Source organism: Propithecus coquereli, unplaced genomic scaffold (genome assembly GCF_000956105.1).
Source record: "Propithecus coquereli isolate 6110/MARCELLA unplaced genomic scaffold, Pcoq_1.0 Scaffold7, whole genome shotgun sequence".
NCBI classification, from domain to species: Eukaryota; Metazoa; Chordata; class Mammalia; order Primates; family Indriidae; genus Propithecus; species Propithecus coquereli.
In genome coordinates, this window is record NW_012153062.1 from 24,369,174 (window position 1) to 24,395,134 (window position 25,961).

At 34.2% G+C, this 25,961-nt stretch overlaps 1 protein-coding gene across 1 annotated transcript in view; it reads right to left on the bottom strand.

Moving 5' to 3' along the window:
• The window catches only part of TNNI3K (TNNI3 interacting kinase), a 302,666-nt gene that overhangs the window by 253,547 nt on the left and 23,158 nt on the right, over positions 1–25,961 (bottom strand). Inside the window, exon 2 of the mRNA XM_012661060.1 lies at positions 25,774–25,884. Coding sequence (XP_012516514.1) covers positions 25,774–25,884 — 111 coding nt within the window. The remainder of the gene's footprint in view (positions 1–25,773; positions 25,885–25,961) is intronic.

Sequence of the window (25,961 nt, forward strand, 5' to 3'; positions counted from 1 at the left end):
CAAAATTGATAGTGAAAAAGTCATTTTTCTAACAAGCAAAACCAAATATCACATCTCCAGCATATGTACATTAAAGAACATAGTTAAGAATATATTAAAGGAAATTCTTCAGGCAGAAGAAAAATGAACCCCAAAAGAATTACAGACATACAGAATAAGATAGGTAGGGGAATGGAATGGAATGGAATGAAATGGAATAAATGGAAATGAAATGGAAAGGGAAATATATATATTTAAAGTTAAATAAATAGACTGCATTAAAAGTAGTAATAATTTTTAATACATAACAACTTAAAATATGATAACAGTAGTATAAAAGAAAGTGAGAGGTAAATCATTAAAGTGTTCTAAAGCTCTTTCATTGTTTGGGAAGTGTCAAATTTAATTTTACTTTGAAGAGTACTTTACATCCGATTTTTAATGAGTAAATAACTGTACCAGTATAAAACCACACAAAAGCTAAAACTCAGAGCATATATAAAACAATAGCACATGAGGTAAAACAAAGCAATAAGGTACAAACCAACAGGATGAACAGAACAGCATCCCACATATCAATTCTATCAATCAACATGAACAGTCTGAATGCCTCACTCAAGAAATATAGGCTGGCTGAATGAATGAAAAAATACAACCCATGTATCTTCTGTCTTCAGGAAACACATCTAACCCACAAGGACTCATACAGATTCAAGGTGAAGGGATGGAAAAAAATTTCTATGCAAATGGAAACCAAAAGAAAGCAGGTGTAGCCATTCTCATATCAGATAAAATTGACTTTAAATCAACAATGGTAAAGAAAGACAAATATGGCCATTATATAATGGTAAAGGGAGCAGTTGAACAAGAAGACATAACAATTCTAAATATTTATGCACCTAACAAGGGAGCACACAGATTCATAAAGGAAATTCCATTAGATCTAAGCAAAGAGATAAATAGCAGCATCGTAACTGCTGGGGATTTCAACACTCCATTGACAGAACTGGACAGATTATCCAAACAGAAAATGAACAAAAAAAACACTGGACTTAAGTGGGACTCTAGAACAAATGGGCCTAACAGACATTAACAGAACATTTTACTAAAAAACTACTGAGTATACATTCTTCTTATCAGCATATAGAACATTCTCCAAGATCGATCATACCTTAGGCCACAAAACATGTCTTAACAAATTCAAAAAAGTAGAAATCATACCATGTATCTTCTGAGACCACAGAGGAATAAAACTAGAAATAAACTCCAAGAGAAACACTCAACTCTCTACAAAGTCATGGAAATTACACAACGTGCTGCTGAATGATTAAGTTATTTGGTCAATAATGAAATTAAGATGGAAATCAAAGGATTCCTCAAACTGAATGACAGATGGGACACAAGCTATCAAAATCTATGGGATTCAGCAAAAGCAATCCTAATGGGAAAATTCATAGCCTTAAATGCCTACATCAAAAAGACACAGAGATTGCAAATTTACAATCTATTGAGACATCTCAAGGAACTAGAAAAGGAAGATCAAACCAAACCCAAATGGAAAACAGTAATATTATACAAAGAATCAATGAAATAAAAAGTCAGTTCTTTGAAAAGATAAACAAAATTGATAGACCTCTTGCTAGATTGACCAGGAATAGAAGAGAAAAGACCCAAATAAGCTCAATCAGAAATGAAAAAGGAGATATTACAAGTGATACCACAGAAATACAAAATAATATCTGTAAATATAATACTACGAAAATATCTATGCACATAAACTCAAAAATGTGGTGGAAATGGACATATTCCTGAAAACACTCAAACTGCCAAGGCTCAATCAGGAAGAAATAGAACACCTGAACAGCAGCAAGTTTGACACAGTAGTAAAAAAATCTATCAACAAAAAAATCTCCAGACCAGAAGGATTCATAGCCAAATTTTACCAGACCTACAAAGAAGAGCTGGTACCCATCCTACAGAAATTATTCCATAACATCCAGAAGGAGGAAATCCTCCTCAACTCATTCTACAAAGCCAGTATCACCTTGATACCAAAGCCAGGAAAGGGCACAACAACAAAAAAGAAACCTACAGACCAATATCCCTTATGAATACAGATGGAAAAATCTTCAATAAAATAATATGATAGCAAACAAAATTCAATAGCATGTCAAAAACAAAAACAAAAAATCCACCACGACCAAGTTGGCTTCATCCCAGGGATTCAAGGATGGTTCAAAGCACATAAATCAATCAATGCGATTCACCACATAAACAGAAGGAAAAATAAAGACCACGATTTCATCGCCACTCACTCTCTAGGCTTCTTCACTGCTGGCATAAGTAAGCTATTGCTAAGATGGCAAAATTGTGTTGATAGTTTAGGAGCATACTTTAATTATTTGTGCTTCCTGTTTGAGATACAATAAACTAAACTTTTGATTTGAAATCGGACATTTCATATTTAATGACCTAATAATTATTATTGTTATTCCTAATATATTAAAAATAATGCCTATGGATCAACAGATTGACAATTCAATAGAAAAATACTATTAAAAATAGAAAAGGCATTTTACAAAAAGAGGAAACTCTAATAGCCACATGTACATGAAAAATGTTCAATCCCATAAGTAATCACTCATAAACAAGTCACAATAAATAACAATGAACAAGTCACAAAAATGTGCTTGATTTCATTTATATAATGTACAAGAACAAATAACCTTATACACAAAGATACACATACACTTACATATACTTAATGTCTAGGAAAGCAAAGGAATAATTACCATAAGAGAGAGAGAGGGAGTGATTGATTACTCTAGAAGGAGACAGATAGGAAATCGGAAGGTTTCATGAAGTTTCTCTGAGGAACTGGCAATTATCCACTTCTTAAACTGGGCAGTAGTTTCATTGGTATCCACTCTATACTTGTTTTTTAAACTATCTCTTTCTCTCTCTCTCCATATATACATATATCTATACACACATACATATACACATAAATATATGCATTAAATATGTATGCATGATAATTTGCTCAACAAAAATTGTTTTAAAAAATGTGGTGTATAGTTGGAAGCCATTCAAAGTATTTTTTTAAATAAGAAACGGATGCTTCAGAAGCATTTAGTGTGATCCCACTTTAAAAAACTATAAATGAAAAAACCTAGAGAATATCCATCAAAATATCAAAACAGTTACCTTTGGGTAGGAACGAGTGGGGAGAGGTGTGTAGTCATGGATTGTGTAGCCATTCTGCAAAGTTGACTATTTAAGAAAATTTATTCATTCTAGTAATAGGACAAACTAAAAAGACAAAAAAAAAAAAAAACCCTAAGTGTAGCAATAAAGCTTAAATAACATTATATGTTTTACAAAGACCTTATAAGCCTCTCTATGTCTGTGGCTAATCTTGCACGTGCCATGTTTAATGACTGCATAATATCCCATTGTATCCATGTACTGTTTTGATTTAATGCTGGGCGTTTAGACTGTTTTGTTTATTTATTTTTCATGAACATTCCTCCAATTCAGTCTCTTATTATTTCCATAAAACAAATTTCTAGAATGCATTCTGTACATCCCTTTAACCCCATACCTAGTTTATTGACTTATGTGTGGTAAGATGCTCAAAGAGTGCTTGCTTAGCTGGAAATTAGTAAATTTGCCTGATTCACGGGAGAGTTCTACTTTTCTGGGGATGTCCATAAGAGTCAGAGGCAACTATTTAATAGAAGCAATAAGACATCAAACTACAAAAACCCATAGGTTTTTACTATAAAATGTCATAATTCCAGATCTGGTTGACAGAATTTTCAAAGAGATGTGTTATCACACTTGCTTGTGGAGCACTCTCTTCTAAATGAAATGACTGTCCTTTACTGGAACAACACATTTCAATCAATTTCAACAATCAGTGTGAAAATTTGGCATTTAGTTTGGCAAACTAGTAGACTAAAAAATATAAAAATCAAGTTGGAGAGGGACTAGACATACAGTAATTCTCTAAGTATAAGGTTAGTAGGGGGAAAAAAGAAGGCAGAAATAATCTGAAAATCTTTATTTATCTTGACAGTTCACAAATAGATAACAAGCTACCAACAACATTGAGGCTGTGTGATAGCACAGGACTGTGAGTCAGTAATTGATTTTATGCCAAAGAGTACGATCCTGTGTTAGATTAGACACAAGATTATCGACTAGAAAGGAGATTAGGAAAGTTTAGCCAAGTTATAGAGACATGCAGACCTAAAAGACTAATGATGCTACTTATGGGTGTGTTGGACTTCTGTTTTGTGAAATGGGATAAGTTTAAATCCTGTTACTCTCTTTTACTAGGGTCAAACTTCATCATTAGATTAAGTCCACATTCATCCTTTATATTTTAGATAGGTCAAAAGATATTATACAGGGAGAGGGCAAAGGATAGGTTTTATTAAAACTTAACCACAATTTTTAAATTTAATTTTTATTTTTATCAAAGCAGCACAGATCCACAATTTTAAAAATTCAAATGGTTCTACAAGGTCAATTGTGGAAAAAATAAAAAAAATTCTCCAGTTTTCATTTCTATTTGTCAAAGATAACTACTTTAATTATTTTAGCTGCTTCTTTGGGTATTTATATCCATAATGTCAAAATAATTGATTATTTTTTTGTTTGAACACCCTATGTGGAAGATGGTGTAATCAATCCTCTTGTTCCTCAAGCAACCACATATATTCTTTGCCCATCATTCCATATATAATTTTTAGATTTACCTATGTTATGTTTTTAAAATGTTCTTTTTCTAGCTTTATTGAGGTATAATTGACAAATAAAATGTATATATTTGTTGTGTGAGATAAGATGTTTTATTATATGTATACATGTGAAATGATTACCACAATCAAGCTAATTATCATACCCATCAGATCACATAATTAAAATTTTTGTGATAAGAACATTTAAGATCTACTCTCTTAGCAAATTTAAAGTATAAAACATAATTGTAGTTACCACGCTGTACATTAGATCTCAAGAACTTACTTATTCTGCATAACTAAAATTTTGTATCTTTGACCAACATCTCCCTATTTATTCATACTTCAGACCCTGGCAACCACCATTCTACTCTTTGCTTCTGTGAGTTCAACGTTTCCAGATTTCACATATAAGTGAGATCATGCAGTATTTATCTTTCTGTGCCTGGCTTATATTTCACTTAGCATAATGACCTCCAGGTTCATTCATGTTGTTGCAATGACAGGATTTCCTTCCTTTTAGGAATGAATATTAACCTATTAGATATATGTGTGTGGTTATATATATGTTGAATATATATATCTCACATATTCTTTATCCATTCTTCAATAGATACTTAGGTTGTAAATAATACTGTAATGAAAATGATAGTGCAGATATCTTTTCAACATATTGATTTCATTTCTTTTGGAAATATCCAGAAGTGGGATTGCTGGATCATATGACAGTCCTATTTTGAATTTTTTTTTTTTTATTCCAGGGTTTTGTGAGGGTACAAACATTATAGTTACATTTTATGTCTTTGCCTCACCCAAATGCGGGTTAAAGGCATGCCCTTCCCTCCCTTTAGTGCTCCCTGTGTCCTTTAGCTGTAGATTTGCCCCCCCCAGCCCCCTAATCCCTAGAGAGTATTTCTGCCATGTGATCAACCTAGTGTTGATCAGTTAGTACCAATTTGATGGTGAGTACAAATGGATCCCGTTCTTCTGCCCTTTTGGTACCCCACTTTGGATAATGGGCTTAAGTTTAATCCAGGAAAATATAAGAGGTGCTAGATCACTGTCGTTTCTTATAATTGAGTAATATTCCATTGTAAACACGCACCAAGTTTTAATAATCCACTCATGGATTGACGGGCACTTGGGTTGTTTCCACATTCTTGCAATAGTGAATTGTGCTGCCATAAACATTCGGGTGCAGATGTCTTTATCGTAGAATGTTTTGTGCTCTTTTGGGTAGATGCCTAACAGCGCTATTGCTGGATCGAACGGTATTTCTATTTTTAGCTCTCTGATGTATCTCCAAATTCTTTTCCACAGAGGTTGCACTAATTTGCAGTCCCACCAACAGTGTAAAAGTGTTCCTGTCTCTCCACATCCTCGCCAACATTTGTTGTTTTGTGTTTTTTTGATAGAGGCCAATCTCACCGGGGTTAGGTGATACCTCATTGTGGTTTTGATTTGCATTTCTCTAATGATTAGAGATGTTGAGCATTTTTTTATATGTTTGCTGGCCATTATTCTGTCTTCTTTTGAAAAGTTTCTGTTCATTTCCCTTGCTCATTTGTTGATGGGGTTGTTTGATTTTTTCTTGTTGATTTTTTTGAGTTCTAGATAGATTCTGGTTATCAGCCCTTTATCAGATGTGTAGAGAGCAAATATTTTTTCCCATTCTGTGGGCTGTCTATTCACTCTAATGATAGTTTCCTTGGCAATGCAGAAGCTTTTTAATTTGATTAGATCCCACTTATTTATTTTTGTTGCTGCGGTGATTGCTTTGGGGTTCTTCTTCAAGAATTCCTTGCCTAGGCCGATGTCTGAAAGGGTCTTCCCAACATCTTCATTTAGAATTCTTATCTATCTGTGTTCTCTTATAGCTCATCGAGCTTCTTTAAAGCGATTATTTTTAACTTTTAGTCATGCAGTTCATAGATCTTCATTTCTTGGGTCAGTTACTGGGGCTTTATTTTGTCCTGTGGGTGGTATCATGTTTCCTTAATTATTTGTGATCCTTGTAGCCTTGTATTGGTATCTGTGTATGTGAAAAAGTGAGCAGCTCTTCCAGTCTTTACAGACTGACTTTAGCAAGGAAAACCCTTCATTAGTCATCCTGTCCCAAGATTGTGACCAGGTTATCTGGGGAGGGGGGGGTCCATGGCAGGCTTGCAGCTGGAGTCCTCAGGAAGTTTGGCTTGCTGGCTAGGTCAGTGGGTTAATGGACTTGGTGCTTAAGTCCACAGGGGTCAGTCTAGTACCTGGTTCTGTGGGGATAGCCCTGGAGCCTAGAACCACTGGGGAGGTTCTGAAGCTTGAGTCTGCATGAGTGGGCCTAGTGTTTGATTCCTTGGGGGAAGGCCTGGGACCTGGGCCTGCAAGGGCTTACCTGGAGCCTGGGGTCATGAGAGCTGGCCTGGAACCAGGGTCCATAGGGGCTAGCCTAGCTCTGAGATGGACCTGGAACCTGGATCTGTCTGGACTGACCTGGACCTGGTTCACGGAGGCCTTTCTGGCACTGGAGCAGACCTAGAACAGGCCTGGAGCTTGGAGCTATGGGGGCTGGCCTGATGCTGGGGTAGGCCTAGAGCCTGAGGCCATGGGGCTGATTTGGTAGTGGTGTGGGCCTGGGTCCTAGGCCCATGGAGCCATACTGGAGTCTAGGGCCATGAAGACTGGCCTGGTGATGGCAACCACTTGAGTAGGCCTGGTTCTGGGGTCTGCAGGAGAGTCAAGGGCTCACTTTATTTTCCTCCTCCAAATGGAGGGTATCTCTCTTTGTGCTGCACTGCCTAGGCTTTGGGGAAGGATGACATGGATAATATAAAACTTTCCTTCCTACTCTTTTCAATGTGTCTTTTCTTATTTCTGTGCACCACTCAGATTCTGCAGTTACTTACCTGGATTTCTTAGCTCTTGTGAAGGTATTTTTGTATGTGGATACTTGTTCAAGTTGATGTTTCTGTGAGACAATGCGCACTGGAAATTCTTATTCTACCATCTTGCTGACATTGCTCAATTATCTTTTTATATATATTTATCTTATAAAACCTATAAAATGATGCTTTCATTTTATAGGTTTTATAAGACTAATTTGTATGAAGCAATTCATGAAAATTGCTTGTGATTTAGTATGTTACTTTCTTCATGAAAGGTATCATTATGATCTCTTCTGCCTTTATAGAGAAGAAAAATAATTTTCCTCATTCTGTATAATTTCTAAAACACTTGAATAATCATTAGTTTAGTCATTCAGCAAACATTTATTTAAAAACCTACTATATGCAAAAGCACAATACTGGAACCTCTGAGGACTAGGAAGATTTCTAACATGCAGTTCCTATGCTCAAGAAAACATATATAATAAAATGATCAAATAAAACCATGCTTATAAAACAGGCAGTGTTAAGTGTTATTAAAAAGATACAGATAAAATGTTGTGGATGTTTAGAACATGAAAACACTTTAATGTAGAGGGGTACAGCCACTTTATGAAAGTGGCATTTCAGCTGGGCTTTGAGGATGGGTAGAAAAGGCAAACAAAAAATACTGTAATGTTATAAAAGCATAGAGCACACAATTGGGTAGTAGTCAATATAATTTAGGGCATGTTTTGCAAGATGAAGGGCATGAAGCTCCATGGCTGAAAAGGTAGGAGAGCTGGATCATTACCACTAAATCCCTTAGTAGGTGCATTTTGGAGTCAGCAAGGTTTTTGGTCAGAGGAGTGACTTTACCAAAGTCATGCTTTAATGAGCCCAGTAAATCTTCAGGAGCGTTTTTGATGAAGTGGACTGTAAAAGATCTGTACATAGGCCTTATAAATCAGGATAATATTGTAGGAAGTTCAGGAGGATAATGACAAAATGAATTCAGAGAAAATTGAAGCAACATATTGGTTGCTAACTAGGGATACCCTTGATAGTTCTGGACAAAAGATTTATATCAATTGCTTTTTGTCCTATTTAATTTAAATCTTTTTCCAAGTCTCCTGGATAGCTCAATATATACCTTTTCAGGAGGAAGTTATGAGAACAATTCTTCAATTCCTAACAGGACATACCCAGATGTGGAGACCTGCTGTGTTTATGAGACAACTCAGCACAGAGCTGAGAGAGTTAGTAACCTGTGATCTGCTTCAGGGCACAGAAAAAAGTAAAAGGGCAGCAAGGTTAAAGATGCAATGGGTTACACTACATTGCTTCCCAGAGTAACTCTAGAAGGCTTTGTGTGCCTTCCCTAAAAGTCTCATGTTTTATGTTAATAATAACTGTATTGGTTTAAGGTACAATTGTGCATGAGCAAGTGATAAGGAGCAGAGGTGCCAAGTGCCCTTCAGGGACACCTCAGAAGAGAGATGCTGTGAGAGAGGACAGTTACAGAGAGTCAGTCATGGAAGTTCTAGTCTCTCCCTCCCTCTACTCCAACCTCAGCAAGTTTATAATGGGTCTTTGGAGATTCACCAAAAGGAACCATCAAGGAGAACAACTCACAATGTTGGTAGGAGAAGATCAAATACTCAAAAGGCTCCATTCCCTAAATGCCATGAGAATGAATCATCCCTGAGAGAAACGAGGTAGCCCACATTTGTTATGTTACTACTGTATTTGAAGGTATGGTAGAGAATATTGATCTTCCAATGTATTCCTAATCGAGGGGAAGAAGCCTAACAGTTTTTTGCCGTCCTGAGACAGGGAGCTTTGGAGGCTCTGAAACTCTGAGAATGTGACTTGAGCAAGCTATAGAAACTCAGCCTTCAAATTCCTACTAGAGAGTATGGCATAGGAAAAGATGGTTAAGTGCAGATAAATTAAAATACATAGCTGTTTCTTATCAACTGCTACACATATGTAACAAATTATTTCTACTTAGCTGATACATGCTAAATCATAACATGATTTATATGCCTACATATATATACATATATGTGTATACATAAATATATACATATATTTACATGTATATATCTAAATACCTAAATATATACATATTTATATGTATATACATATATATTTAACATATATATACATACATGAAGGACCTAGGATGTAGGAATCAAATTTTATTGCATAGAAGGCTTGTTATAGAGAGGCAAATTCACACAAAACATTGCATGGTTTTGAAGGGATTTCTCACTTTAAGTTGATTTGATTAGCAATAATCTTTGAATCTAATTTCTCAGGTAATGTTTCTCCATCATTTTCCAGGGCAGCAAGCTGATGAACATCTCATTTACATTTTTATTAGCCTATAAAGCTTTTCCTGCTTATGCTCTTCTACCTTACCCTGAAAGTAACACTTAATGTTTAATAATGGCTAATAGAGCCCATGGCAAGGGCCTGAGTGCCAAAGAATAAAAAAAATAAAGATGACACTCAAGCTAGTGTCATTTCTCTTATATCACTCCTTAAAACTGATACGTGTTTAAGGCATTGCTCTGAGACCATAAAATACCTGATTATGATACATGATCTATGATCTTAGTTTGATCTTCAGACCACAGCCTAAACAGTACAAGACTGCCTCCTGGCCTTTGATAAAGAGTATTCTACAATATGGAGTACATTTAGTAATTGAATACAGAGTTTCTTTTTTTTTTGACAGAATCTCATTCTATCACCTCGACTAGAGGCTAGAGTACAGTGGCATAATCATGACTCACTGCAACCTCAAACTCCTGGGCTCAAGTGATCCTCCTGCCTCAGCCTCTTGAGTAGCTGGGACTACAGGCATAGGCCACCATGCTCAGCTAATTTTTCTCTTTTTTTTGTAGAGATGGGATTTCACTCTTGCTCAGGCTGGCCTCAAACTCCTGAGCTCAAACAATCCTCCTGCCTTGGCCTCCCAGAGTGCTAGGATTAGAGGTGTGAGCCATGTGTCCAGCCAAAGTAGAGAGTTTCTTGTTTCAACTTCTGAGAAAATCATTTTGAATGTCATAGAAGATGTAGCTTTCTTAAATTGGGTCTTAGTTTTTTAAGGCTACATGTACAATATAGATTTAGTTTCAGAAACTTAACCATTTTAAATGAAGGTATATCAAACTTTGGCATCATGGAACTATAAATCACTACTCAAACCCAAGTATGGAAACATATGAAGTTAATGCCAATGAATGGTGATTATACCTATCAATCATTAATGACATTTACTAGAGTGATATTTAAACAATAATTTATAATCACGTGCATTGACTGGTATATTTGGCCCTTGCTATACTTTCTGTATCTAAATTATGGTAGCCCAAGATATTCATATTGGTGGAGAATCAAATTTAGGATTTGATTCTCTGCTTGCAAAATTTTAGGAGACTTATCAGAGACAAGGTAACATTGTTGCATACTGGGAAATAATAATGACATCAAGTTACACGCCAGAGTGTCTTAGAGCAGGAGAGAGGAAGGAGAGAGAGAGAGAGAGAGAGAGAGAGAGAGAGAGAGAGGGAGAGAGGGGGAAGAGAGAGAGGTTTCCAAGTGCTTTCCAAATGCTTTTTATAAATACGGCATAACATTTGTTCCAAAATCTCACAAGGATAATTATTATGGGCTGAATTGTGTCCTCTCAAATTCATATGTTGAAGCCCTAATCCCCTAGCACCTGAGAATGTGACTCCATTTGGATATAGTAATTAAGTTAAAACAGGATCATTAGAGTAGGCCCTAATCAATATGACTGGTGTCCTCATAAGAAGAGGAGATTAGGGCAAAGAGACAGAGACATCAGACGTGTGCACATACAGGGATATGACCATGTGAACACACAGAGAGAATGTGGCCATCTGGAAACCAAGAAGAGTGGTCTCAGATAAAATCAAACTTTCTAACAACTTAATCTTGGACTTTAGCTTTCAGAACTGTGAGAAAATAAACTTCTTTTGTTTAAGCCATCCAGCCTATAGTATTCTTTTATGGCAGTCTTGGAAACTAATATCATAATACAAAAAAAAAAAAAATAGACCAAATTCACTTATGAATATTAGCAAAACAAGATCAGCAACAAGCTAAGAGAATAATGTACCATGACCAATTGTGTTTCATTCCAGGAGTGCAATGATGATTCAATTAAAAAATGACAATTATTCTGAAACTATTAGCCAGTGCAATTAGGAAAGAGAAAAACAAGATGTTTAATTATTGGAAAGGAAGCAAAATTATCACCAAATATAGGGAATTTAATTGTAAACCAGAAATATCCAAAAGACTCACTATATCTAAAAAAAAAAATCTATTAAAACAATAAAATAAATCAGTAAGCTAAATGTTTATAAATTTAAAAATCAAGAATCAATGTTTCCTATACAGAAACTATAACAAATTCAAAAATGCAATTATCATTTACATTGCAAGAAAAAAATAAAATACCTAGAAACAAACTTTAACAAATCCACAAGGAGACTATACTGCTGGAAGATCCATAAAGAAACTTGAATGACTGGAAAGAAATATCTTGTTCTTAAATAGGCAGACTCAGTATGATGGGAATATTAACTTTCCCTAAATTAATTTGTACATTAAGATTTATCCTACGTAGGATATCACATTTTTTTCTTTAGAAAAGGATCGGAAACAAAATAGAACAAATATAAAAGTAATGAGAGCTAACTTTCTTAGAATGCATTATGTGCTAGGCAGTGTCTAAGCACTTCACATATATTAAGACATTTAACACATACGCAACCTACACGTACGTGCAACCAATAAGATGGGTAATATAATCCACTTTCTAAAATTAGAAAATTGAGGCCCAGAGAGGATAAATTACTTTTCCAAAGGCACACAGCTAGGAAATGATAGGTATTTACTGGTATTTAAATGCAAAGTCTGGCTTCAGAATCCATGCTCTTTACTATTACACTCTGGTGCCTCTCCATGGACTAACGCTCATGCAGAAAATGGAAAAATGGCCAGGAAAGTTCTGAAAAAAATGTCAAGGAGCAGTACTTGTCTTTGTAGATACCAAAACATAACCGAAATTATACTAAATAAAAGAGTTGTGTTTGGTATCAGCATAAGAATACACAGATTGACTTAAATGGAATACAGTGGGAAAATATAGAGTATTCAATAATTATTCCTTGAACGACTGGATAACCTTCTGGGGAGAAAAATAAAACTGGATCCCTACCACAACCTTATACCAAAAGACATTCCAGATACAATCTATTAACAAAGGGGAAAAATAAAATTAAAAGTACTTGAAGTAAATATTTGTGATTTCTTTTTATATAGTCTTGAAAGGAAGTAGGTTATACTGAGCAGAGAGCAAAAAACTGGCAAATTTGGCCATATAAAATTGAAAATATTTATAAATATTCTTTAAAAAGAAAACTAATAAAATAAGATGAAATAGATATAACAAAACCAAATTCTTTGATTACACAAATCTCTTATATGTCAGTAAGAAAAGAAAATTTAATACAAAAAATAGGCAAAAAGGCAGTCCATAGAATAAGAAATACAAAAGATTAATAATATATAAAATGTTTAAAAAGGCTCAATCTACTTTATATATAAGAAGATTTCAGCAAAGACAAAGACTGATATTTTATTTTTTTATATTTGTTGGCACTTTATTGTTATTTCTTTTAACAATTATAAGAACTTGAGAGTATTAACTAAGAACTCTTTGTACACTGCTGGCAAAATACTATCTGGTTATTTCGAACTCTACTTAAGGGTAACTACATTTTGATCATCTGTAAGGTTAAGAAGCAGCAAGTTTACAAAGTTAGTTAGTGGTAGAGCCATGTTTGGAACTTAGGTTTCTAGATACCCAGATATATATTAAAAGGGTCGAGACAACAATACGGCAAATATCAAAGAAATCATACTAGAATAAGAGCTTCTCAATTTTCATGTGATTTAATTATTTGTAATTAAGTAAATATTGGTAGTAAATTCGTTGATGTATTGTTTGTCAAGTTTGAAATAAATTTTCATCATCAGTGATATATTTGTTTGGGGTGAATTTTCTGGTAATAGTGATAAACTTACGCAAATTGATGTATTTTCAAACTATTGCTTTAGTTTTTGAGGAGGCTAATTTGGGTAAAACATAAACAGGTATTCATACTGCAAAAGTGTAAATAAATTCACTTTTTGGAAGGTTTTTTTGGAAATAATCATCAAAATGTAAAATTCATACATCCTTCGGCCCAGCTACACATATAAGCATGAATGATCATGGATGTTCAAAGTCAGATAATTCTATTGCACTCCTCCTACCATAGCAGCATTCACTAGTCAATGGCATTTTCAAAGTTCATTCATGGTATAGCATGTGTCAGTATTTTTATTGGTGAATAATATCCCATAGTATAGATTTACCAAGGTTCATTTATTTATCAGTTGATGAACATGTGGTTCCACTTTTTGGGCATTATGAGTAATGTTGCTACAAACATTTGTGTATCAATTTTTGTATGTCTTGAGATACATCTAAGAGTGGAATTACTGGAACCTATAGTAACTCTATGTTTAACTTTTTGAGGAACTCTGAAGCTGTTTTCCAAAAGCAACTGCAGCATCTTACATTCCCAGTGACAATGTATAAGAGTTCTAATTCCTCCAAATCCTTATCAACTCTTGGTATTATCTATCTTTATTATATTCTATTGTATATGAAGTGTTGTCTTATTGTGGTTTTGATTTGAATTTCCCTAATGACTGATGATAAACATCTTTCCATGTGCTTATTGGCCATTTGCATATATTCTTCAGAGAAATGTAAATTCAAATCCTTAGTCCACTTTTAAATTGTTATTTATCTTATAACTATTGTGTTGTAGTTCTATCACATTATAAGTTTCTTCTCATTTTAAATATTACTTCTATGAAATTTTATATTTCAGAAAAAAATGGAAGTAACATACATGGAGTGCCTACTATGTGTGAGGTACTAGGCATATATAATGCATAGTGAGAGATTATAATCCTGGGCTAAAGAATGAGCCCTGAATGCTGCTTTAATAGTTACTAGAACACTAGTTAGCTAAAAGCAAAATTGTGAAGTAAAGTGGTATCTCTTTCTAATCATTCATTCACTCATTGTTTGTTATTCAACTTTCTCACAGACATCTCTTCTAAATCTAATTTCTCCTAATACCCTTTAGTGCAGAGCCTTTTAAATTTGAATATATATGAATAACCTGGGAGTCTTGTTAAGATGCTAGAGTTTAATATTTCTATGCCTACGAACTAGAAAACCTAGAGGAAATGGATAAATTCCTGGAAACATACAACCTCCCAAGATTGAATCAGGAAGAAATAGAAATTGTCAACAGAACAATAACAAATAAGATTAAATATTTAATAAAAAAATCTTCTAACAAAAATAAAAGTCCAGGAACAAACAGACTGCCAGCAGAATTCTATCAGACATACAAAGAAGAACTGGTTTCAATCCAATTAAAAATGTTCCAAAAAATCATGGAGAAGGGAATCCTCCCTAACTCACTCTATGAAGCCAGTATCACCCCAATACCAAAGACAGACAAGAATGCAACAAAAAAGAAAAACTACAGATCAATGACGTTTATGAACATAGATGCAAAAATCCTCAGCGAAATACTAGCAAATCAAATCCAACAATATATCAAAAAGATAATACCACACAATCAAGTGTGGTTTATTCCAGGGATGCAAGGATGTTTCAACACGTGGAAATCAATAAATGTGGTTCACCACTTAAACAGAATTAAAAATAAAAACCATATGATTATCTCAATAGATGTAGTAAAAACATTCAATAAAATTCTGTACACTTTCATGATAAAAACCCTCAACTAACTAGGCATGGAAGAAATGTACCTCAAAATAACAAAAGCCATATATAACAAACCAACAGCCAACATCATACTAAACAGGGAAAAGTTGAAAGCATTCCCCTTAAGAACTGGAATAAGACAAGGATGCCCATTTTCACCACGTCTATTCAACATAGTAGTAGAAGTCCTACCAAGAGCAATCAGGCAAGAGAAAGAAATAAAGGGCATCTGCATTGGAAAAGAGGAAGTCAAATTATCTGTGTTTGCTGATGATATAATCTTATACACAGAATACTCTAAAGACTTCTCCAAAAGATTCCTTGATTTGATAAATTAATTCAATAAAGTTTCAGGATACAAAATCAACATACAAAAATTGGTAGCATATCTATAAACCAACAAAAACCAAGCTGAGAACCAAATTAAGACCTCAATTCCATATAGAATATAGTTAACCAAGAAGACAAAAAATCTCCATAAGAAAAACTACAAACTACCGATGAAAGAAATCATAGATGACAGGCCGGGAGCGGTGGCTCATGCCTGTAATCCTAGCATTCTGGGAGGCCGAGGCGGGTGGATCATTTGAGCTTAGGAGTTCGAGACCAGCCTGAGCAAGAGCGAGACCCCATCTCTACTAAAAATAGAAAGAAATTGGCCAAACAACTAAAAATAGAAAAAAAATGAGCCGGGCATGGTGGCTTGTGCCTGTAGCCCCAGTTACCCGGGAGGCTTGAGGCAGGAGGATTGCTTGAGCCCAGGAGTTTGAGGTTGCTGTGAGCCAGGCTGATGCCACGGCACTCTAGCCCAGGCAAGAGAGTGAGAGTCTGTCTCAAGAAAAAAAAAAAAAAAAAGAAAAAGAAATCATAGATGACACAAACAAATGGAAAAACATCTCATGCTCATGGATTAGAAGAATCATATTATTAAAATAACCATACTGCCCAAAGCAATCTACAGATTCAATGCAATTTCTCTCAAAATGCCAACATCATTTTTCACAGAATTAGAAAAAAACTATCTTAAAATTCATATTGAACCAAAAAAGATCCCAAACAGCCAAAGCAATCCTAAGCAAAAAGAACAAAGATCATAGAACCTGACTTCAAATTATACTACAAGGTAACAGCAACCAAAACAGCATGGTACTGGTATAAAAATAGACACATAGATCAATGGAACAGAATAAAGAACGCAGAAATAAAGCCATATACCTACAACCAACTTATCTTTAACCAAATAAACAAAAACATACACTGAGGGAAGGACGGTTATTCAATAAATAGCACTGAGAAAAAAGGATAGCCTTATGCAGAAGAATGAAACTGGATTCCTATCTCTCACCATACATAAAAATTAACTCCAGATGGATTAAAGACTTAAATGTAAGACCTGAAATGAGAAAAATTCTACAAGAAAAACTAGAAAAAACCCTTCTGGAAATTGGCCTAGATAAAGAATACATGACTAAGACCTCAGAATAAATGCAACAAAACCAAAAATAGACATATGGAACTTAATTAAGCTATAAAGCTTTCACACAGCAAAATAAATAATCAACAGTGTAAACAGACAATCTTCTGAATGGGAGAAAATATTCACAAACTATACATCAAAAAAAAGGACTAATGTCCACAATCTACAAGAAACTCAAACAACTCTATAAGAAAAAAACAAAGAACCCCATAAAAAGAGGGCAAAGGACAAAAACAGACATTTTTCAAATGACGACATTAAATTGGCCAACAAACATATGAAAAAATGCCCCATATGCATGACAGAGACACGCAAATTAAAAACGCAATGAGATACCATTTTACATCAATCAGAATGGCCATTATTAAAAATATCAAAAAAATGATAGACGCTGGTGAGGATATGGTGAAAAGGGAATGCTTACCACCATTGGTGGGAATGTAAATTAATACAACCTCGATGGAAAACAGTATGGAGATTTCTCAAAGAACTAAATGTATAGCTGCCATTTGATCCCGTGATCCCACTACTCGGAATCTATCCAAAGGAAAACAAAAAATCATTACATCAAAAAGATACCTGCACTCATATGTATATTGCAGCATTATTCACAATAGAAAAGATATGGAATCGACCTAAGTGCTCATCAACTGATGATTGGATAAAGAAGGTATTTTATATATATATATATATATATATATATATATATTATAGTAGTATATAATACGGTGTAGTATATATCATGTATATATATTATATCACATATATACACACATATATACACACCATGGAATACTACTCAGTCATACAAAAGAATGAAATCATGTCTTTTTCAGCAATATGTGTAGAAGTGAAGGCCATTATCTTAAGTAAAATAACTCAGAAACAGAAAGTAAAATACTGTATCTTCTCATTTATAAGTAGAGCTAAATATGTATACATCTGGACACAGAGAGTGGAATAATAGACATTAGAGACTTGGAAGGGTGAGAGGGTGGGACTGTGGGAGAGGGTATGGGATGAGAAATTACCTAATGAGTATTATGTACACTAATTGGGTAGGGTTACACAAAAAGTCAAGACTTCACCACTATGCAATATATCCATGTAAAAAATCTGCACTTGTACCCTCTACATCTATAAATTAAAAAAAGAAAGTTCACTGGTTATACTACATTGCTGGTCATTGGACCATATGATAATTAGCAAGGTTTCAGGGTATGAACCGAATACTAAGATTTTAACTACAAAGGGCTAACCTCAAGCATTAGGAACTTTTGAATTTTTATAGAGCTGTCTTACAATTTAAAACTGCTTAAAAATCCAGAGTCAGCCTATGATTGGCAGGGGCATTGATCATTTGGAGCAGGAGCCTTGTCCAGTGACCATGTAAGAACTAGCTTGTCCATCCAGGAAGCCTCATTTAGCCTCTTTCTTTAATGGGGATGTTCCTAGTCTGATAAGTTAGGTGCATGCTTGTGACTACAAACACAGTTGGGGACCTAAAGTTTTAGTTGAAGGCTCCCTTCCAGCATTAATTTATAATGAAAATAGAGAAATAGTTGAAAAAGAACTACAAGTACACTCTCAGTTGAACTATTTTGCTAAACACATCCGAATGTAATTATAAAATGATTCTGATATAAACCAACTCTTTTGAATAGGATGAATCTTGACAACATTACACAAAGTAAAAGAAGCTAGTCACAAAAAACTATATATTGTATGATTCCATTTTTATAAAATGTCTTGAATAGCCAAATCCATAGAGATGAAAAGTAGATTAGTGGTTGTCTAGGTCTGGGCAGTGAGGGGTGGGTGGGATTGATTGCTTAATGAAGGGGTTTCCTTTTGGGGTGACAAAAATGTACTAAAATTAGATTTTGGTGATGATTACACAACTCTGTGACTATATAATACTAAAAAAAATTAAATTGTATATTTTAAGTGGTTAAATTACATGGTATTTGAATTTTATCTCAACAAAGCTGTTAAAAATATAATGTAGAAATATTAGAGATAAGGAACAGAGCCTAAAAGAATGAGAACTATACAAAGAGGCACCAGAATATCTTAATATGCTTGGTGTTTGAGACTGTTCAGATCTGAGCATACAGCATGTTTTCCTGAAACTTACATTCTAAGCTTCTATCTACCATGTGCAAAGCTTAAATTCTGGTCAAGTGAGCTAAGAGGTTATTGTTTGGATTAGAAGGGCAGCACAGCATTGTGAGTGAGAGCTAGCATGAGGATTAAATCAATTAATATGATTGGTACAAAGTTATCATTTCAAAGTATTAACTATTATTATTTTTTACATTTTTTACTTTGATTCCAAATGGAATTCACAAGGGACTACTGTCTATTCACAAGATTGCAGGCAGATCTGATACTGTTTAGTTATAAAACTCATGACTATTTTACGCTTAAAAAAACAGAGCGTGAGAGAAACCACATTTTATAATTCTAAGCATTCTCTTGTTTATGCCTTTGGGGAGAAAACTAAAGCCATTATAAAAGAAATAACTTAGAGAGAGTCAGAGGCTTCTTGGTAAACAAAACTCTCTGTTGAAACATTTAGATGATTTAGTTAAGAATGAACTGAAACAACATCAATTGCATTTCCTTGAAATCAGAAATAAATTCCAAAATAACTGGGAAGCATTTCTAAAGCAGTGTTGTGTAAGTGTTTACAATCTTAAAATGGGATAAAGTAGGATAGAATAAATTCAACTATAAAAATAATATCCTTACCTACGCAGGGTGTATATGAAACTATACCTTTCTGTAAAAAATAAAACACTCCACAACCTCTACACATTAAATATTGCATCATTTGTTTGCTCCATGCTTTTCTGTTTGCTGCCCTAACAGTTGTCTACAGCTGCAGATAATTTGCTTTACTTCTGATTACTGCAGAAACTATTGCATGAAACATCAAAGAGTAACAAATTTAAGGAGTTATTTGATTAAGTATAAAGTGTTTTACACTTGGAGTATGTGTTCATATAAATGCATTATATCTCCCATGGGTTCTGGTACTCATATAGTAAGTTCTTATAAAGTGTTTATTAATTGATTTTTGAATCAATTAATGTTGCTTTAATTGTGTATGCAGTAATACCCATGCTTTAGACATATCCAAATGGATATAGTATGCTTTTTTTTTTTTTTGCTTTCTGAATACTTTTTTGTGTGTCTCGTGGGTAGTATAAGCTCTGTTTGAGCAATAAATACAGAAGTCCCTGGGGAATAATTGCTGTTTTATTTGCATGGTTGCAGATTTAAAGTTAGATAGCCAAGTTTGAGTCCCACCCATCTCATTGATTTATTGTCTGGATGCCCATGTAGAAGTCATTTAACCGCTCTAGCCCTCAGTTTCCTCACTGTTAAATTGAGTCTATCAGTAGTTATCTCACAGAATAACTAAATGAAAAATGTTTGTGATTGATAAAGTACCACGAAATGTTAGTTTTTTCATTTTCTGTGCCTGAGAGAGCATACGACTCGTGTTCCTCCAGACTTAAAGGGAAGAAGAGGGTTTAATGCATGTTTATCGATTGCTGAGAGGATCTAAGACCTTATATAAAACAGCATATGCATATGTATTGATAGATGGATAAATCAGTCAGAGAGAAGTATTGAAACCTGGGACAACCAATATTTGCCTGCTTTTCAAATCACAGTGAATTTAAATCTGGGTCTCAAATTGTAGTCAGCATGTCTAGGAATCTGCAGCACATGTTCTCTTCTATTATTGAAGAAGGCAACTGTCTAGTCAATGTAAATTTTATTGTAAAACTGTTTAATAGAATTCACAATTACGGGAGGACAAACACACTTCAGACACTAAAGGAGGGTCTGAATTTGGTATGTGGAGACAAAGAGTCCTGTCATCAGCTATTGTTTCACAGAGAAAGGTGAGCAATCAAAGATAGTGACTATTAATGAAAGAGAACTCCCACTGATCTATTGCCATTATCCCTGCTAACCAAGATAGTAAAAAATAGGAATAGAATATACATCTAAATTTTTGTTATAGTAAGGAAATATTCTATGCATATTTTATCTCATTATACTCAATCTTTCTGCTCTATTTGATACCCAGGATCCTTTAATTCTTGAAACTTTCCTAATTGCTGTGACAGTACAATATCCTAGTTTTCCTCATATCACTCTGACCAATCTTTCTTTCTTCCTTCAATGGCTATTCAATAATTCATCAGATCTCTGTGGATATTCTCTTAGGCTCAGTCCTTGGGCCATCCATTATATCCAATATACAACTTTCAGCTATTGTTATGGTTTCAAATATCACCTCTATACACATAATTTCCAAAAAATTACATTAAGCACAAACATCCCCCATTGTATGTCATTTATATATTTCTAAGTGATTAATGAACATTTGCACTTGAAAATTTGGTTGTCATCAGAAAATCAGCATGCCTGGAGTTAATTGATTTTTCCTCCAAATTAAATTCTTAATCCAATTCTTTATCTCTATTTAATCATCATGTCATCACACTAGAATTAATGCTAAATATTGCAGTCAAAGAAATTCTCTTAACACATTACTTATCAAATCTCCAATCATTCTCTTGCTCAAAATCTCTCAAAGGCTTCCTATTTCATATGGGAAAAAAAATCCTATTTGGTTGCAAATTTCTTTAAATAGTGAGAACTTCTGTGTTCTATTAATCTTTTTATCTACCACACCATCTAGCCTGTGGGTTGTATATTGTAAACTACAGTGATTGTTTGTTGTATTGAATTCTACTCCTTAGACTTCTAGTCCCAAAGTTTCCCTTAGTCTGGTCCATCCCTAACACCCAAATTTACCTACAGGGACTCTTCACAATCTGTTTCATGCTATAATTCTATTTACTCTCTCCTAAATGTGCTCAGCTCATTCTTTCCTTCCCATTTTTGGACATGGTTCCTCTTCTTTTTTGCTGTCCAGTTCTTAACATTATTCAAAGTCCAGTCCACTTCCAATTCCCGTTTCATAACTCCTTTCTTAACTCTTCTAGTGCACACTGATCTCTATTCACACTCAACTTTCCAGTGAACTCCTAACTCTTCTAATTTTGTGTTCTTTGAGCTTTCTTGCTATGTAATTATCATATTTCTAATTACAAATGGTCCTCAACTTACGAGGATATGACTTACGATTTTTTTGACTTTACTATGGTGTAAAAGTGATGTGCATTTGGTAGAAACCATACTTCAAGTACCCATGCAAGCATTCTGCTTTTTACTTTCAGTACAATATTCAATAAATTACATGAGATATTCAACACTTATTGTAAAATAGGCTTTGTGTTAGAGATTATGCCCAACTCTAGGCTAATGTAAGAATTTCTGAGCACATTTAAGGTAGGCCATGCTAAGCTGTGATGTTTTGTAGGTTATGTGTATTAAATGCACCTTCCACTTATATTTTAAATTTATGATGGGTTTATTGGAATGTAAACCACTGTAAGTTGAGAAGCATCTATCTTCCTTATTATCAAGCCCACTCTCATCTTTGACTCTTTCCTGTTCCTTGCTTACAGCTATATTGCTATTTTATTTTGAATTGCTTATATATTTTTCCTGCATGTTCACTTTGTAAAAGGCAAAAGATTTATATGATCTGAAGAGAAATATACAGAATATACATATTCATTTTGTGTTCTCAGCTACATTATAAAATCTTTAGGGGGAAAGCTATGTCATATTTTCTTGTCATTCCCATATTCTTACACTATGTTATGGAGAAAGTAGAGGCTCAAAAATATGTGTTTAATGAATGTGGGGAAAAGAAAATGATATTGACAGTGAGTGTTTATTACAATTACAGTTGACCCTTGAACAACATGAGTTTCAACTGTGTAGGTCCACTTATACATGGATTTTCTTCCATCTCTTCCACCCCTGAGACAGCAAAACCAACCTCTCTTTTTCCTCCTCCTTCTCAGCCTACTCACGGTGAAGATAACAAGGATGAAGACCTTTATGATGATCCACTTTCATTTAAAGAATAGTAAATATATTTTCTCTTCTTTATGATTTTCTTAATAACATTTCTTTTCTCTAGCTTACTTTATTGGAATAATACAGTATACAATACATAAACATACAAAATATGTGTTAATTGTTTATGTTACTGGTAAAACTTCTGATCACCAGTAGGCTATTAGCGATTAAGGTTTGGGGAAGGCAAAAGTTATATGCAGATTTTCAACTGCGCAGGGGGTTGGCACCCCTAACCCCCATGTTGTTCAGGATCAACTGTAATAGCTTTGAAAAAATTGTTCCAAAAAATTCTTCATCTTGAATAAGATGACTTTAGATAGTTTATTTTGGATACCATTTTCTTTTATTATCTGATCAATAACTTAATTAGTCCATTATGTAAGATGATAATAAAGGCTAATGCATCCATATCTGTTTTATGTAGTGTCAGTGATTGACTATAAAAGTCATTAAATGTTATACATTGGCTAATGAGGGAAGTCAGAGAACTCATGGAGAATTACAAGACAAGAGTAGAGATCTATTTGGAATTATTTTGGTAAAGTTTGCCCTAATGCTGGTAGAAACAATATGATGGCTTTTTCCATATTATTTACAAAGCAAGAAAGCAAAGATATTTGAATATAAGATTAAAAAAACCAAGCTCTTAATCACTTTGCTTTTGACATTGTTGTAATTCTATCATTCACAAATATAATCAGCTCAGCACTAGGCAAAAAGGGATATTCTATCATTTTCCTGGCATTAAAAGATCAAAGATGTTTCATTGGAACTTAATGTCTACCTCACCAATTCTTTCACCCAGATTTCTTTTTTTTTTATTTCAGCATATTATGGGGGTACAGATATTTAGGTTACGTATATTGCCCTTATCTCCCCTCCCTCCACAAATTCAAGCTTCAAGCGTGTCCATTCCCCGGATGGCGCGCATTGCACTCTTTGTGTATGCATATACCCGTCCCAGATTTCTTAACATTTACCACTTCATTTACTTTATCACTGGCCTCAGTTAATTTCTTTTTTTTTCTTTTTTGAAAAATATTTATGTTTAAGTGAGTCTAATGGGATTTCCCCAACACAAACTCACTAATATTTACAATGAATCTCATCAAAAAGATTTATTTTCTGGGAAATAAGGTGATACCTAAGGGGTGGAAATGCAACATGAAGGAAACTATTTTGCTCTCAATGAGATATTTTAATATTTATTGAATGTAAGAGCCCTTTGAAGTGACATTGTTAAAAGAGATGGATCACACCTATTTTATAAGCTTCATGTGTGATTGCATATACATCTCCATTTGTTCACAATTGATGTGTGTTTGTGTATGTGCGTATATTAGTGAAGAACGTGCAATTTAATTTGCAACATAACTAAAAGGAAGAAATCAATAACTATTTAATAATGAGGATGTAAGACTTATTACATTGTTAGGCTACATGTTGTTACCACAATTGATAGAGTGTAAAAATCATGGAATTTTGAAGTAAAATGATCAGGATTCCAGACATGGCTCTTTTTCCCAATGGCTTTGTAATTTGTAAAGACGATTATTATACAAGAAGCTTAGTTTTATAACTATCAAATGGCAGAGACAACAAAAACTATTCTATGAGAATAGAATAGCTCTATTCTTCACAAATTTGAAAATTTGTGAAGAATAGAATAGCTCTATTCTTCACAAATTTGAAAATTTGTGAAGTTAACTAAATCATACAAATAGAAGTGCTTTGCTAGTAGTATAAAATTAATACTTTGACAAGTAAACTTAGACAAGATCCAGAGCCCTTCTTGTAGCCTTTAAAACACTGTAATTCTAGTTTATAATCATCCACCTGACCTTGTCTCCATCACTCTACCTCCAGCTCACTCCACTCTAATAACTTAGGCTCACTCATGTCCCTCAAACACTCACAGTTTTTTTATTTCTCAGGGCCTTTGCATGTGCTATTCATTAAGCCTGAAATGTTCTTCTCTCCTTTTATGTGGTTGGTATTCTGATTTCATTCAGAGCTATGTTCCAACATCACCTTCTTTCAGAAGCCTTTGCTATGTAACTTATTTAAAATGGTACCTACTTCTCCATTGTTCTGTCTTCATTTTATTCCACTTTATTATTTTTATGGTACTTACTACTAATTAACATATATATTTTCTTTTTTCTAATTGTCTGTTTTATTCTTTATAACTAAACTCTATGAAAATGGAAAATTTCACTGTCTTTCTTGCTGCTGTCACCTGGCACCTAGAACAGTATCTGGTGCATAATAGGTGCTTAATAAATATTTATTCAAGTAATGGGTAAGTGGATGAATGAGTGAATGATCTTTCATTTAGTCCTTACTCTGCATGAAGTAAACTTCAAAGCACTTTATATGGATTACTTAATTTAATCATTACAACGAACTATTCCTATTCCTACTTTATAAATGAAGTACACAGAGATACCATGAGATTTAGTAACTTCCCAAGGTTACAATAGCAAGTTGTGGAAACTGAGCTGCTTGATTCCAAAATCTAATAGCATATATAGCCTCTGCTATAAAGCCTCTGTATATCTAGCCACCTTTATATTAACTGAATTTTGATTACATTGTCACAAAATGGACTGAAATGATTATCAAAAGCATATTGATATAGCTAAATTTTACCCCCAGAAGAAATGAATGTGTCCACTGGCTAAAAAATAAATCATCTAGAATCTTAAAAGTCACCATTTGAAAACGGTTGAGAACAAGAATCCAAAGAGGTAGGGAACCTTTGTTTTCACAGGTAACAAAAGCATGACTTACCTCCAGGTGACCAGCTATTGTAGCAATATGGAGGGCAGTGAGGCCACCATACCCAACCTGCTGTATATCAGCTCCACTGTGAAGCAGGGAAGTGATCAATTCTGCACTATCCTGTAAAGAAACACATCTTTAGTGTTACTTTTTACGAATAGCAGGTTTGAATGCTATGCAACAGGATGTATTGATTC